The sequence below is a fragment of the Vicia villosa genome, linkage group LG1 (assembly GCF_029867415.1).
Source record: "Vicia villosa cultivar HV-30 ecotype Madison, WI linkage group LG1, Vvil1.0, whole genome shotgun sequence".
NCBI classification, from domain to species: domain Eukaryota; kingdom Viridiplantae; phylum Streptophyta; class Magnoliopsida; order Fabales; family Fabaceae; genus Vicia; species Vicia villosa.
Window position 1 is genome coordinate 38,787,769 of NC_081180.1, and position 16,209 is coordinate 38,803,977.

The window sequence follows — 16,209 nt, forward strand, 5'->3', positions numbered from 1 at the left end:
GGAGAGTTCAATATATAATCGATTAGAAAAATATTCTAATAGATTATGTGGCAAAATTTATCCATTATAGGAGTATTAAGGATAATTTTAAAGAGACAAGTTAGTAAAACCATCCAGATTTGTACGCAGCGGGCAGGATGTATTTACGACCAAAGTTAGTAAAACCATTTTAAGATTTGTATGTAGGGGTAGGACGTATTTACGACCAAGTTGTAGGGGCTGTTGAGTCAAATTATTCCAAAAATATTAAAAAAAACAAGATAGAGTACGTTCGGGGGATATTTGTCAGTGAGAAGATCACAACACCAATCGAACCTCTTTCTCTTTCTCTCTCCCTTTCCTTCTTCTCCACACTCCTCCCATATTAACATTAACACACTGACACACACCACTCTCAGGTGATCCTTTCATTCCTTTCTCAATCTCCAAACCAACCTCAAATGCAAGAAATACATTCCATCGGTGGCGGAGGCACCAGGTTCTTCGGCGGCGGAGGCGGCGACCGGAGACTCAGGCCACATCTCAACAACAACCCGAACAACAATAACCAAGCCTTGAACTGTCCTCGCTGCGACTCCATCAATACCAAATTCTGTTACTACAATAACTACAACCTCTCTCAGCCTCGTCATTTCTGCAAAAACTGCCGTCGTTACTGGACCAAAGGCGGCGTCCTCCGTAACGTCCCTGTCGGTGGCGGTTGCCGTAAATCCAAACGCTCAAGCAAGCCGAAAAACTCTTCCTCTTCGGAAATCGCTGATTTGCCGACTACTCCACCGGAGAACAAATCGAACTCTCACTCCAGCAGCGAGAGTTCGAGCCTCACCGCCGCGGCGGTAACTGATTCCGTCTCAGAACCAACACCACCGAAAATCAACACTGGTTTAGAGAATGATTCACTGGAACAACAAGGAGCAGCAGATTGCGGTATTTTCTCAGAGATTGCAACGTTCACAAGCTTGATCACTTCCTCCAACGATACATTACCGTTTGAATTCAGTAACGGCAACAGTAACGGTAACTGTAACGTTAACGGTTTTGGCGACGCATCGTCGTTTAACTGGCAACATCAGAAGGTGATGACCGTTACCGGCGATCAGCCTCATCCACAAGAAGATGCATTGAAGTTGTTACCGGAGAATCTCGGTACTGGTGTTGGCTCATCTGGATCGTTGATGGACCACGGTATTGATTTCTCTGTGCTGCAGAGTAAAACAAGCAACGGTGGATTTGGATCGTTGGATTGGCATGGTGCAGATCAAGGTTTGTTCGATCTTCCTAACACCGTTGATCATGGTTACTGGAATCACACTCAATGGTCTGATCATGATCAGGATCAGGGTCAGGATCATTCCAATCTCTTTCATATTCCATGATATGATATGATGATTATCAAGCCTCTCAACTCAACTCAACTTTACTTTTCATTATTTTTCACTTTTTTTTATTATAATTATTATAATATATTTTAACTTTAAAGAAATTTGAAATCAAAGTTAAAAAAAATGAAAGAAGAAATGAAGATGGAAGAATTTGGTATAATTAATCATGAGGTGTATATTTTGTTTTTTTCTTCTTTTTCATTTTGAAATTTGGGAGGTTATTAAGCTTGATTTTAATTGCTGATGTGCATGCACAACTAACTTCCATGTTAGTTTCTTATCTGATTTTTTTTTTTTTTTTGAGTTTGTTTTAAATATATTGTTATTAAATGTATGTGGTGGAATTTGATTGTTCAGAGAAATAGAAAATATAGTAACAATGTGATTTATTGTATGTCGGTTGTTTAGTTTCATAATCTTATTTTACTTTGTTTAGAGATGCAAATACTTGAATAATTAGGGAGTAATTATTTTTGTTGATGGGAATAATTAATTGAGTTAGTTAGTAGTAATGAGTGGTAGGATAGCATGCGTGATGATTAATGCGCGTGCGGAAGAGAGAGTGGACACGTGGGATAGTGTGACAAGACAAGATTTTGATGTAGGAGGAGTCGGTTGAGAAATGTTGTGTTGTGGTGGGTTATTCTGGTCCTTAGCATAGTGTGGTTGAATCAAAGTCTCAGTCACAGTGGCAATTTGAGAGAACAAGAGTAACCAAATAATTAGGGTGGTGGGGAAGGTGTGTTAGTGTATAGATAGTGGAGTGTCAACTCAAATGCTGATATTATGAATGAAAGGGGGTTGATTGTTATCTGCTATGTCGGTCTAGACTATTAATTAAATTTATTTAATTAAAATTAAAAGCTTAAATTTACACACAAGCTCTTGCCTCCAAAATTTCAATGCTTATGAAGGTTACTAGGTTAGGAATTTCTTAGATCATATTAGAGTTTGACTAAACTCATTCTTACAAAATCGGTTGATAAGGTGAGAAATGTCTTTTTATATATACTCTTTCAATGCTTTATCTTCAATCAATGTGAAACTTTAGAATCTTCCTAATATATTGGATTTTACTCTGGTTTTAAATGGAATTTCGCTAATTTACGATAGGATCGATCCTTTTGGATTGATCGGTATCATCACACGATATAAATTTAATAATAAAGTTGCTTCATTATTTGTTTTAAATCACTAAGTTTTGATCTTTAGGGTTATCTATTAGACTATTACTACTTGGTCACTCAATGATCTTAAACTCTTATTGAAAGTGTTTTATAGAATGAAACCTTAATTTCTACAACGTGTTTTAAGTGAGAAAGCTGTGATTTGGTTGTACTGTAGTACGTTGGTTTCGCTGTCCGATCAAGAATCTCATATTTGGTGCAATAGTCAAATATGCTGTGTAAACAACCATATTCTTGTGATTTGGTTTTATAATGAAAATCAATTTCAGGTTCATAATTAATTTGAAGTAACTAATTTTTGTATGTTAACTATGGGTTTACTAGGGAAAGAAAATTCTGGTAATTTGCCATTCGCGGACTAAATCCAGTATGAATAGAAACTGTTTCTTCTAAGATTTGAGTTTGGATTCTTACAAAAAAAAAATTGTTAAGTGAGATTTATTATCTTTTTGGCTTGATTGCAACTTTAATTTTTATTATTTATTTTATTTAATTACAACTTTAGTTCTTATTTGATTTTTTTTTTAATTTTGATTCTTTTATTTTAAAAATTGGTTTTGGTAGTCCTACCAATTATTTTTTTTACAATAATTAAAAATATTAAACAAAATGACTTAAAAAAAAAGAAAATTTAAAACTTTCTCAGCATTGTCATGTCATCAAAACCCAAAAAAAAATTTCTAGATTTAAGAGGGACTAAAATTCTTCAAAAAGTAAAATAGAAGAATTATTAAAATTAATTTTTAAAATAAAAGTATTAAAATTTAAAATACAAATATAATAGTGAGACTAAGGATCTGTTTGGTAAAAATAGCGGTTGGTTGATAAGCTAGTTGATAGTTTATAGCTTATGGCTGATGGCTGATGACAGATAGCTTATAGCTGATGGTTGAGACTGATAGCTGATAAGTTAATTGAAGTGTTTGGTAAAATTAGCGGCTCAACTAACTTATAAATGTAAAATGACATAAAAGTTATTTAATACATAATTATTTTATTTTAAATTAAAATAGATTATAAAGGATAAAAATGGGTTTTTGTTAAAATAATAAGGATAAAAACTGAAGAAAAAATGATAAGCTTTAAACTATAAGGTAAAACGCTATTTGAAATAGCATCTGAAAAGTAAGCTATAAGCTAGCAAAATAAGCTATAAGCTCGTGATGACAAGACCGTTATCAAACGAGTCTAAATTGTTATTTAGACTTTTAAGCTATAATTCATAAGCTATAAGTTCAAAAACATGTATTACGAAATAGACTAATACTATCAATTTCAAGTAATATATTTTATTTTATCCATTGCGCTTGCTTTAATTTTTTGGTTGTTATATTAATATTTTTATGTAGATGTTAAAACTCTTTATTAATTAAACATGTAAAAGTAATTTTATTTAAACTATTTCATAACCAGAGATCATTTATATAAATTCATCTAAAATGACACATTTAATTTATAATTTTATTTTCACAGTAGAACCAGCTTTATAATACACCATAAATTCCAAAGGCTAGTTTAGGAAAATTAATGAATGGATTTTCTTAAAATCTATACTTTAGAAGATTTTAGATATTCTTATCATGGATTTTAAATATATTTTAACAAGTGTGTTGAGTTAGACCATCTCTAATGGTGCAACCCATTTTTGAGTTTTTTATGGGTCTCACCAGCCATATCATCTCAAAATAATTTATTTAATATTTATGTTATTAGTGTAATTCAAATGGGTCCCACAACTTTACCTCATAAATTAATTTGATTGGGTACCGCAATTTTTTACTAGTTGCATTGCAATGCAACTCTACTATGACATGGCATTTTGATTCAATATTTAATTATTATATTGATATCTAGTTGGAGAACTCATTGAAAAATATCACTATTGGAGATGCTTATCATTTTATGTGTTTTCATGCTTATCGGTCAAAAATATTTAAATCATTCTCTATTCCTATCTTAAATAAAAGTGTTTTAAAATTGTTATATAAAAATTTAAAAAATCGTTAATATTTTTACTATTTGCTTAAGAGACTCAAATCTCTTACTATTTAGAATCATTCATTGTCGTTTATGATACGTGTTTTACATTAGGCTGCATCTGATATGTGCTTTCTTTCTTAAACGGTGTATACAATATTAACAAAGCTTAATAAACAAGACGCAAATAAATATAGAAGTACAAAGTCAATGTTGTATTACAAATTTACAATTCACAACCGAACAATAATTTGAGTTTAATGATTATTGTCCGGAAGCAATAATAACGATAGAAAAAACTACTCCCTCCGTCCCAAAATAAATGTCGTTTAAGGTTGTTACACACAGATTAAGAAAAGTAATGATTGAGTCAATAAAGATAACATTTTTACAAAATTACCCTTAATTACTATTGGGTGTTATATATTATCATGTCTTGAAAAGAGTGTAGATAAGGGGTAAAGTTGATAAAAGTTAGTTAATATTGCATTGGGAAAGTAAAGAGACTATTATTTTGGGACAACTTTTTAGAGCTAAAAAGACACTTATTTAGGGACAGAGGGAGTAATGTTTAGAATAAATAACCGACCAATTTGAAAACATTCAACGTCAATGCTGTTGTGTTACCCATACCACACACTATTGGTTACAAGAAAGGTAAAAAAACAACGTAAGTAACAAGCCAGGAAAACACAGAAGAAAAAGGTACAAAGGGATGGGGAAATACATGAAAATAAGGAAATCATATCAACTGTATAAGAAGTAGCCAATTATATTACCAAAACAGGTACTGAAAAGATGGACTATAACTGGTCTATGTTGTGGTCTTTTATTGTGACAGAGTAGCATGTTATGGACTCAGACACTAGCCACATGCTTTTCGTGGTCCTTCATTGTCATAGCTTCCTCTTATTCAACCTTTACGTCTAAATTTGTGCAACTGCTTCCATTATTACTTACTACTACTTCCCTTTCTATTCTTCCACTATTAATCAAATTTCAACTACTACATGTTATTATTATGACTGATTCAGAGTGAGTTTGTTGAATCTGTGATCATTATCTTTTGTTTGGAAATGCTTCTTATGTTGCTAACAGATTTACCATGATCTTTGCCTCTTATGTTTATAGTGCCAGATATAGTACTTAAATTGATTTTACTCATGGTGATAATGTTAATAACATGTGAATTATATATATTTTTTATCATGAACATTTTATTGTGATCTTTTGCATGAATTTATATAGGCATGATTGGCTCATTATTTCAGCTTATATATATATTGAAGACTCTAATCTAATATTGTGGTCACCAATTAAGAAACTTAATTGCATTCACATGTTATTTTCAATGCTACTTTTCCCCACCCTAAAACTAGTTATGTGAAATAAATTTTTCTCTTGTTGTAAACATTATGAAAAACGTTTGAATGATTTAATAATAGAGACTACTGTTGTGTTTGGTTGTGAAAAGAAATGGTTAAGAGAGAAAAAGGTAAAAAGGGTATAAGAAAAAAGAAAAAGAGAAAATTTAAATTATTGTTTAGTCTAAAGGAAAGAAAAGATAGAGAAATGTGTTTAATTCTTGAGAAAATAAAATTATCCTTGTCTTTAATGTTGATTTATTTTGGGTTAATACCTATTTTTACCCCTGCCATATGGAGTTGGTTTGAAAAATCCCTTGTCAAAAAAAAAAGTTGCAAAAATTCCCCTAACAATTGAAGATTCTCTCGTTTTAAACCTTGTAAAAAAATTATTTTTAAAACCAACCTTGCCACTTGAAAGACTCTATCATTTTGAACACTGTAAATTATTTTCTTTAGTAAAATCAACCTTGCCCGTCATATTCCAGAGGGTTTAAAATAACATAATCTACAAGATTATAGGGTTTAAAATGACTGAATCTTCAAATGGCAAGGTTGGTTTTAAAAACAAAATTTTTACAAGGTTTAAAACGAGAGAATCTTCAAATGTTAGGGGAATTCTTGCAACTTTTTTGTTGGCAGGGGGATTTTTCAAATCAACCCCATATGGCAGGGGTGAAAATAGGTATTAACCCTTTATTTTTTATTGGAGTGTAATTTGTTATTTACATTATATTTCTTAATTATATTAAATTTTATAATAAATTAATTTTAAAATTGATTTTATTAGTTTAGGAATTATAAGTTATTAATTTAAGAGAATGACTTTGGAGAAGAATGTGGACTCGAATGGTCTAGAAGGAGGTTGAATACACCGTTTTCAAACTGATCAAATTAAAAAACATTTTCCTTTTGAAATCAAAGTTTAACAAAATCGTTCGGCATAGCGGAATTTTATATGCTATTGGAGTGATGTAGTATTCACTTAAACCAGAAACTAAATGGACGAGAGATAAAGAGACTAAAGAAATCAACACTTCAATTGATCTAAATTCGATTTACACACGACGTGTAAATCAATGATATACAATTGAATAAGAAATCTATTATTACAGTTTTCGGATTTAATCAAAAGTGAGAGTGTTTATGATTTTGATCTAACACATACCTAATTCTTATACACGAAATTGCTACTAATTTGGTAAGCCTAACATCATGCAATTACTAATTAAACCTAAATATATGATTCTAAACAAAATATAAAAGCGAGAAAAAGAGATTTAGTATGCCAAATTTATAGTGGATATGCACGTTCGTCCTCACTTATGCATATTTCACTTTTCAATAGTTTCTCATTAAAAATTTGTAGTATTTCATTATGATTTTGACAGTTATAAAGGATCTTTTAATACAATCACAAGATTCATAATGCTGAAAATTAAACAATCTTCAATATGAATATTCTCTTCGAATGTATACAACTTTTGAAACTTATCTTTGCAAGATCTTTACTCGACTTCCACCTTCCAAATTCCAAATTTTGTCTCCAAGTGTTCATTTTGCAACAACTTCTCTTAAGTCCTACTGGTTCTTTGTTTGAGCCTTGATTTGTATTAAGGTAATAGAAACTTCAACTTCGTTTATAGCAGCTTCCACAAAACTCTATTAAGGAATCTCGGAGGAAAACTCATTCTTTTTTATAGATGGATTGTCAATCTCAGCCACACGCATACAAAGATGCCAACCTGAAATCTTCAAACATTCACAAAATGTTAGTCACAAAACAAAGCTCGTCACATAGATCTCACACCCTAGGTTGAGAAGGTAAACTAAACGACAATGGTAGAAGCTATAGATTCAAGATGAAGAGAAATTTTAATTACAAACTAAAAAAAAAAAACTCAAAATGTTTTTTGAAAGTTTGAGACAAGAATGTGTTGTGTGTTCTAAATTATAGAATGTTGTGAGGAGCAATGTGTGATAAGTGTTTTCCTTATTTTGCTTGTGCTCCCCCTGAAACAATTTACAATACCACAAATAATATAAAAAGCATAAGGTGGTGTCGAGTTGTGTCTCCTTAGAAATATCCCAATGACGCTCTGGATTTGATGGTTTTTAGTAGTCCTCCATCTTTTAGAAAGATCCTGATGATCCATGTTTGATTCCTCTTTTTGACGATCTTCTATTTAACCTTGGTATTTCGCTTGATTTATCTCTTGATACTTATTTTGATCATTATATTCCAATTTACCTACCTAATAATCCACTTGTATCTCAACCTACTTGGGGTTAATCCAAAAAAGGTAACATGTATGAATTTTTCTATAATCACGGTCTTTCTGATAAAATTCTAATAGAAAAATAATTTTAGTTTGAAGTTTTTAAAGATCATACATAGAAGAATTAAGTACCTTTTTCACAAAAGTGACTTAATACTAAGTAAATTGTTTTATAAATTTTAAATAATCAGAAAACTCGAAGGTAGGATTAAGGTTCTTACCTATAGTCCCAAATCCAACACATTTACCTTTGTTGTTACTATACGAAGAATCTTCTCCTCTCATAGGAGTAAAATAAGAGAAAATTTTACACTTTCGGTCATATGACTTGAACAACCACTATACATTTTAAGTTTGAGCTATTAAGCACACCTGCATCATAATTTAACTTTTTGACCTTTGGTACTCAAATCTTTTTAGGTCCTTTCCTGCTAATATATTTAATGTGGTTCAAGTAATTAAATTTAAGCTTATTTGATCATTTTAATCTTTAATTTTTCTAATACAATAATGCTCATGATGGCCACACTTGCAATGGCAATTGCATTTATAAACAAAGTGATCGATTTTATTTTAGCATGTCATGTACTTATAAAATACTTATAATTATTAGTCGGCTGATAAACTAAACCAACTTTATTATACAAGGCTCTTTGATTTCCTATAAAAACATTCAATTTATATATTCCTTTTGTAAATTTATCAAGATTAGTGAAACTTAAAAATCTTTAACCTTTCGAAAATGTTTATGTTAGAAGATATGAATAAAATAGAACAAGGATGAAGATAAAGAAAAATTCACAGAAGAAATAAACAATCAATAGAAATTAAAAAGAGAAATGTTTAGAGAGTGAACAAGATATTTATCCAGTTTCGGCCTAACCATTTAACATATTCTTATCCCCAAGAGTTTCCTCTTCATATTTTCACTAAAATTAGACTTGAACTTTTACATGTTCAACGTATAAACCTTCCAACAATCAAACAGAGCTTTGACATAGGTTAAGCTAAAGAACTTTCACCCAATATTTTTTAAGGTTTAGTTTGCAACTTTAATTCGTTTACAAATTCATTTCACAAAAGAACCAATCTTTCAAATAAAGCAAGTTGATCACAACACTAATTACAACACTACTCAGACAAGAATAAATATACTTCTACTTTAAATTTCAATGCAAAATTTAAGAGGAGAAATCTCCTTAATATAGGAAAAATTTTGGCTAAAAAAGAAAATGATCCATGGGCCAATTAATTGATTTAATAGATTAATCTTAGTTGGTAATCAATTAAAAGCTTTCAAAATACAACAACCCTAATCCAAAAAGGGAAACTCTAAAATAGCTAAATGGTTTAATCGATTAAAAGCTTTTATAATGCATTAAAAGACCATTTACCTTCCCCAATCGATTATAAATACTTCTTTATCAATTCCAACTTACTCTTGAAAAACTTTTAAGAAGTTTTATGAAATCAGACATGGTTTGAAAAATATTTATGTGTGTGTGATTGCCTCAGTACTTCAAGACTTGTCTTGACCTTTTACAATTAAACTCATAAGATGCTAAGCGCAAGGCCAAATTGTCATATCCCAATTTTTGACCCTAAGATCATACATCAGTTGCATCTTAATCATTAGTCAAGAGCACCATTTTGAAGTTCTATTTTTGATATTGTGATTATTTCTGAGGGGAATCATCAAGCACCTCTAGCTTTTAATTTATTTTATACTAACCAAAATCCAAAAATATGTATTTTGTTTATTTTGTTTATATTTTACAGGTAGAAGATCGGGCAAAAATCAAAACAGTGCAAGAAAATGGATTTTTGAAAATTTCACTATGGAAATCGATTTACCCATATAGGAAATCGATTTCCTTGGACGAAATTTGAAAAAAAAAAAGGGAAGCATGACATCATTTTGGCACCAAACACATTTTTCTTGGTTATTCTTTGTCATTAACCAATATTCCACCTCACCACAAATTAATTTCTTTCATTAACCTCACTTTAACCTCACTTTACCAAATTAAACACAAGTTAATTACCAAATGAACAATTACAAAATTACCCACACCTCTCTCTCCATTTCTATAAATAGAGGCCTTCACCTCTTCATTTTACAAGCTTGAATAACCAAATAAACTCTTGCAATTTCTCTCGTCATTCCTACCAAATTCACTCAAAGCTCTCTTTTGCTTTCATAAAGTTAGTGAGTTACATCTTGAATCTCACTAACTTTGAGCTAAACCATAATCCATCTCACTTTTTTCTTCAATTATTGAGAGATCAAAATTTGTGTTGGTTGTTCTTGAAGTGGATCCAAGTTTTGTTCAAGATTTGGTAAATTTCTACATCCTTTTTCATCTTTCACAATGTGATTCTTTTGTGCTTGTGTGTGATGCATCTTTGATGCTATATTGGTGACATTTGGTGAAGATTTGATGGAAAATTCGTGCACATTGATATATGAGATCATAAGGTGTTTGTGTTTTTGCTTAAACAAGGTTTTATGCTTCCTAATGCTGTTTTTTTGAAAACTGTGCGCAGGAAATTGATTTCCTACAGAGGGAAATCGATTTCCACTATTTTTTTGCGCCAGATTTGAAGTCTGCACTCAAGAAATCGATTTCCTACAGGGGTAAATCGATTTCCACTGAGGCATAATGCTTTTTTTTTTGCCTTTTTATGCTTGTTTTGCCTTCTTTCTTCCTCTACTTCATCAATATCATTGGATCTAGGATGTTGATAGGCTTGAAAAGGCTAAATCCATAATATTAGATGAATGATATTAATGATAGTGTGAGTGATTTTATTTTATGCATTTTTTCTTCTTCTCCTTTTTTTTCTTTTGATCGATGAAAGTCTTAATACCTTGAGAATTCTTATGGATTCTTGGTAAAGACTAGATCGCTACCTATTTTCTTTGTGCGATATTGCTTTCGGAGAGTAATCTATATATCGCTTCTCTCACATGCATTAACACATAAAGTTTTGACCGGCCTCGTTGTAGGGTGATTTCTACATAAATCACTTGGCGATCTGCTTAATATAACGCAATATTTCGTGTCCCGAATAAAAAAAGATCAAACATGGAAGAGAATTGTATGCGGTTGATTTAAGACTTATGGGAGTTTATCATGTAGTCGCTATGATTTTATCAAGCTTCTGATAAATTTCCATTGAGTTTAAATCCGAGAACATCCTTCACTCACCATCGATCTTTATTACTAACTTTGATAACATACTTGACAAGTTTCAAGATGGTTATCTTTAACATCTAACAATAGACTTTAATTTCCGCACTTTATTATATTGCTCTTTATATCTCTCTTTATTGCTTTATTTTATCATTTCATCATGTTTATGTTTCCGCCATTTTCTCTTTGTCCATTTGGACGTTTATATTCCGTTATTTCATTTTTGTCCATTTGGGCGTATTGTTTATGTTTCCGCTATTTTCTTTTTGTCCATTTGGACCATACTCTATTTTTGTGCTAAAACACTAATAAATAACAAAAATCTAAAAAACGTTTAAGGCCCTATGGACTATTGGTTACTATCTCGAGCATTTTAGAGATTTGGACTTTTGGACTTAGTACCTCTGGACCCTATTATTCTGTTGTTACTCTGTCGTTATTCTGTCTGTTTGACATTGGATTGTTGTCTGTTTATGTGTGCAGGTATTTCCTCGAAATCCCTTGATGGTTAATTCCAAGGCGTCGTGATAAGGATTTTACCCGAAAACAGCCGTTACTCTGCCCGATTTTCGTCAGAATTTTAATGTGCTTAAATGCAAAGTGGTGCTAAAGATAATAAGTTCATCTGGATCCCCAAGTGGTAATGTGTTGGTTTAGTATTGATAGTCCAAAGGATGAGAAATCTACCTTGAATCTTAATGTCAAGTGTTGGCTTCTTCTTCGATTAGACCGTTTCTTTCCTTAGCTTTTATTTTCTGCACTAGGATAGCCTCTTCATCTCCTCCCCTTCTTAGATTTTCAAATTCTTCTCCCTTTTTCAAAAATCTTCTTATGTTTGTTATCTCTTTTAAAACCTTTTCTTTAAAAATATCTTTTGCCCTCAGTGGCTTTTCTTTCAAAGTTTAGACACGACCAATTGTTGTAGTGAGTTGTGATACCCCACGATTTTGAAATTGATTGATATAATGAGATCTTTTCCACGTGAGAGAGCTAGTGGCATACTCGTTGATTTTCATCCGAGTTTGAACCCTTCTTTCATTTATGATGCAAAGAGTCCATTTGTTCTCATGCTCAAGATCAATGGCTGAGTATTTCTCTCCGACGACGATAAAGTGTTTATTCGGTTTTTTAAAAATGTTTTTCCCTTTTAAGCGGAACTACATTAGCTCTGACTTCTCTATTGCACCGAGGAGGTATGTAGGCACAAGGCTTAATGCTTTGCCGAGCTTATTTTAAAAATAAAACAAACCCCTTTTTAGCACACACGACACATATTTTCAAAAAGGTTCTTGTGGAGTACCACAGATATCAGGGGTGCTTAAAACCTTCCCCTTGTATAATCAACACCCGTACCTAAGATCTCTTTTTGTTTTAGAAAACAAACTTTGGGTTTTCTTCATTCTTTTCCCTTTTCCTTTGGGAACAATAAAGCGCGGTGGCAACTTTCACTGAAATATTGAGTCGACTCAACTTAATGGCTTCATTCTCAGATTTTCCCCGCTACACAAATGAGTTTTCAAACTTTTTCTCTTTCACACTTCAAGATACTTTGTTGAATTCATCAACTTGATTAACACTTGATATGTATTCTTGTTTTGTCTAACTGATGAGGCAAGGGATATCTACTTAAGCATGTGCGATCATCAAGAGCTTTACTTGATATTTGAAAAATCCCCCCTGTCACAAATAACTCTTTGTTGATCTATGTGTATGCATGTATATTGTTAGCAATAACCAGTTAACCTTTATGGTCATTATGATGATAACATTATGAGGTGAACTCTTCATCTGAAGTGATGATTATGTTATTGTGCTTAGTTATCACAAGTTGTTGTGCTTGGAGATCAAGATGTCAAAGCCTATTTCTATAGGACAATAACTAATGTCAATCGGTGTCCACTAGAATCCTTGATGATCTCAATCAAACATTCTCTCTAATGATGGTATATATTAAGAATCCTAACCAAGCCTCATCAGATAAAAGTTAAGTCAAATTCTATATGAAGTGTTGAATCAAGGATGTATTAAGCAAGGGATCTTAAATCTTCAAATTTGTGAAAAAGATAAAGCATGAAAGATGTCTTTGTACGTAATGAGTGGTATGTGTCTGTAAAGATATAATATTAGCTCTTATATTACTTAGGAAAAGCACACACACACACACACATACACACACACACACACACACTTTCGAATGATCTAAAAGTCTTTTTGAATTTGTTAAAACTTTCGGAAAACTTTTTTACGCTCAACTAATTGATTAGGAACTTGTTCTAATAAATTAAAGGTTTTTTGCATGGTATAATCAACTAGCCCGTTAGGGTTAATCAATTATCACATATGTAACACTCATAATTGATTAGAAGGTGCCATAATTGATTATTGATGGTGCCATTTAAAATTAATCCTTTCATATCTTAGCTTATTGATTAAACTTAGTTGTTAATCGATTAACAGCATCACAAAGCCCATGGACTATTTCCATTTTTAAGCCACAATTTTCCCAATAAATAGAGAGATCCCTTTTCAGTACCTAACTCATGTTATAATACTGAATGTTTTAAGAGGTAGTATGATGTCTACAAATGCTTCTAATTTTAACAAAGGACTTTTCATGAATACACTTCGACCATTTGATGATGAAAGGTTTGAATCATGGAGAGTGAGATTTGAAACTTTTATTAAAGCAAATGATCTTGAAATGTGACTGTTTTTTAATCAATGGTCCATTTATTCCTAATTTTTGCTTTGATGATAAAATAGTTAATAAACTTGATTTTCGTTAGAATGAAGAAGACGAGAGAAAAGTAAAACTTTGTTTTAAAGTCAAACATCTTTTGATAAGTGCTTTAATTTCTAAGCAATTCTTTTACATTTTTAATTGTGATTTCGTCAAGGAAGTGCGAGACGCTCTTGAGATGATCCATGAAGTTTCTTCGAAAATCAAACAAGAAATAATGGACACGCAAATCTAGGAATTTGGGATGCTAAATCAATATGAGAGTCATCCTCATAGATGGTACTTAACCATTAGAACCCTTAGAGATTCTTAGATGGTACTTAACTATCTAAGAATTATAAGTTGGCATCATAAATCTGATTCAATCTTCAATTCACACTACAGTAGTGCCTTTGTTGAGTTTTAGGAAAAATCTAGAAAGAAAGAATCATCAAGAAACTCAAGGAGTTGATCCAGCTACTCAAAGAAGAAGAAGTAATATCAAACAGTCCAATATGTTACCATTGTTTCTTTATTTTTCCACCTCCTTAAGAGATGCATTATCATCATCAAGAAGGGGGAAAATGTGGATCTATGTGCTTGCAGGTACAATGATTGCAATAATCGGTTGACCTTTATGATTTTGACGATGACAACATTATGAGTTGAAGTCTTCATCCAAAGTGATTATCAGGTTGTTGTTCTTGGAGAACACAAGTTGTTATGATTAAAAGTCAAGATGTCAATCAAGAAATATCTCTGAGGATGATATCAACTAAGAAGTCTTATCAAGCCTCATAATATATAAGTTACGTCAAGTCCCAGATGAAGTGTTGAATCATGTATCAAGCAAGGGGATCTTCAATCTTCAGAGTTGTGAAATATAGGAAGTTTGAATGATGGACTTGTCTGTGTCGCGTGGTCTGTATATGTAAAGGTATAAAATTAGATCATGAATTACTAAGAAAAATCACACACACACTTTTGAATGTTCGAAGAGGCTCTTCGACTTTGTTAAAACTACCAGAAATATTTTTGTATGCCTAACTAATAAATTAAGGTCTTTAATAATCAATTAAAGGGATTTTATGATATAATTGATTAGCCTATTAGGGTTAATCAACTATCACTTTTGTAAAGCTCATAATAGGTTAGAGGATTCCATAGTCAAATATTGACAATGTCATTTAAATACATTATTTTTTAGGTTAGCTAATAAATTAACCCTAGTAGTTAATCAATTAGAAGAATTAAAAAGCCCATAGATTATTTTCATTTTTGAGTTACATTTTATCATATAAATAGAGAGCTCATTTTTTTCATTTCATTCACACCAGAAAACGTATTTTGAATACTGTTTCTCACTCTCCATTCTCTCCACTCTCTCTATTTCTTCTTCACTTTTGCCTTAGTGCTTTGAGAACGGAATTTACGTGTGAGGTGTGTGGTTCTAGTGTTGGGGATTTTTTGTAATATCTCTTGTAAGATTTTTGTTGTTTGGTTCTGATCTCAACTAAGTTAAAAAGATCTTGTTTGTTTTGTGAGGTTTTCCATCAAATTCTTTTGTTTAGTAAATGAGTTTCATTTGTTATAAAAGCTCTCATTGGGTTTGTAAAATTGTTCATTAAAATATCTATTTGGTTTGTGAGTTGTGCCTAGTATAAAAACTCTCATGTGGTTCGAGATTATCCTAGTATAATCTCGTGTTTGGTTTGGATGATAACCAGTATAAAACCAAGTTTTATCGTAAGAAGGTTTGTGGGCATAACTCGTGAAAAACTCACTCATATAGTGAAATTTTTAAGAATAAATTTTTGGGGAGAGGACGTAGGCGAAGTGGTTAAGTCGAACCTCGATAAATTTATGTTGCTATCTTCTTATCCATCACCTCTCTTTATTTCCATTGCTTGTTAATTTCTGCTGTGTTCAAAACTGTTTTTAACTTTGTTTTTATTCTTGTTAATCATTCTATTGCTTACTCTTTTCAAAATTGTTTTAAATAAATTTTTTATCTGGACATCATTTTGTAACGCAACACAATTCACCGACTCTCTTGTGTTTGGAGTCACTTGCCCAACACTCTTAACATCCAAAAGCCGTTTGG

General features: G+C 31.6%; 1 protein-coding gene across 1 annotated transcript; it reads left to right on the forward strand.

The window, feature by feature from the left end:
• Positions 1-267: 267 nt before the first annotated feature.
• LOC131634635 (dof zinc finger protein DOF5.4-like) lies at positions 268-1,405 on the forward strand. The gene has a single exon (XM_058905291.1). The coding sequence runs from the start codon at positions 441-443 to the stop codon at positions 1,374-1,376; it is 936 nt and encodes a 311-aa protein (XP_058761274.1). The 5' UTR covers positions 268-440; the 3' UTR covers positions 1,377-1,405.
• Positions 1,406-16,209: the final 14,804 nt, after the last annotated feature.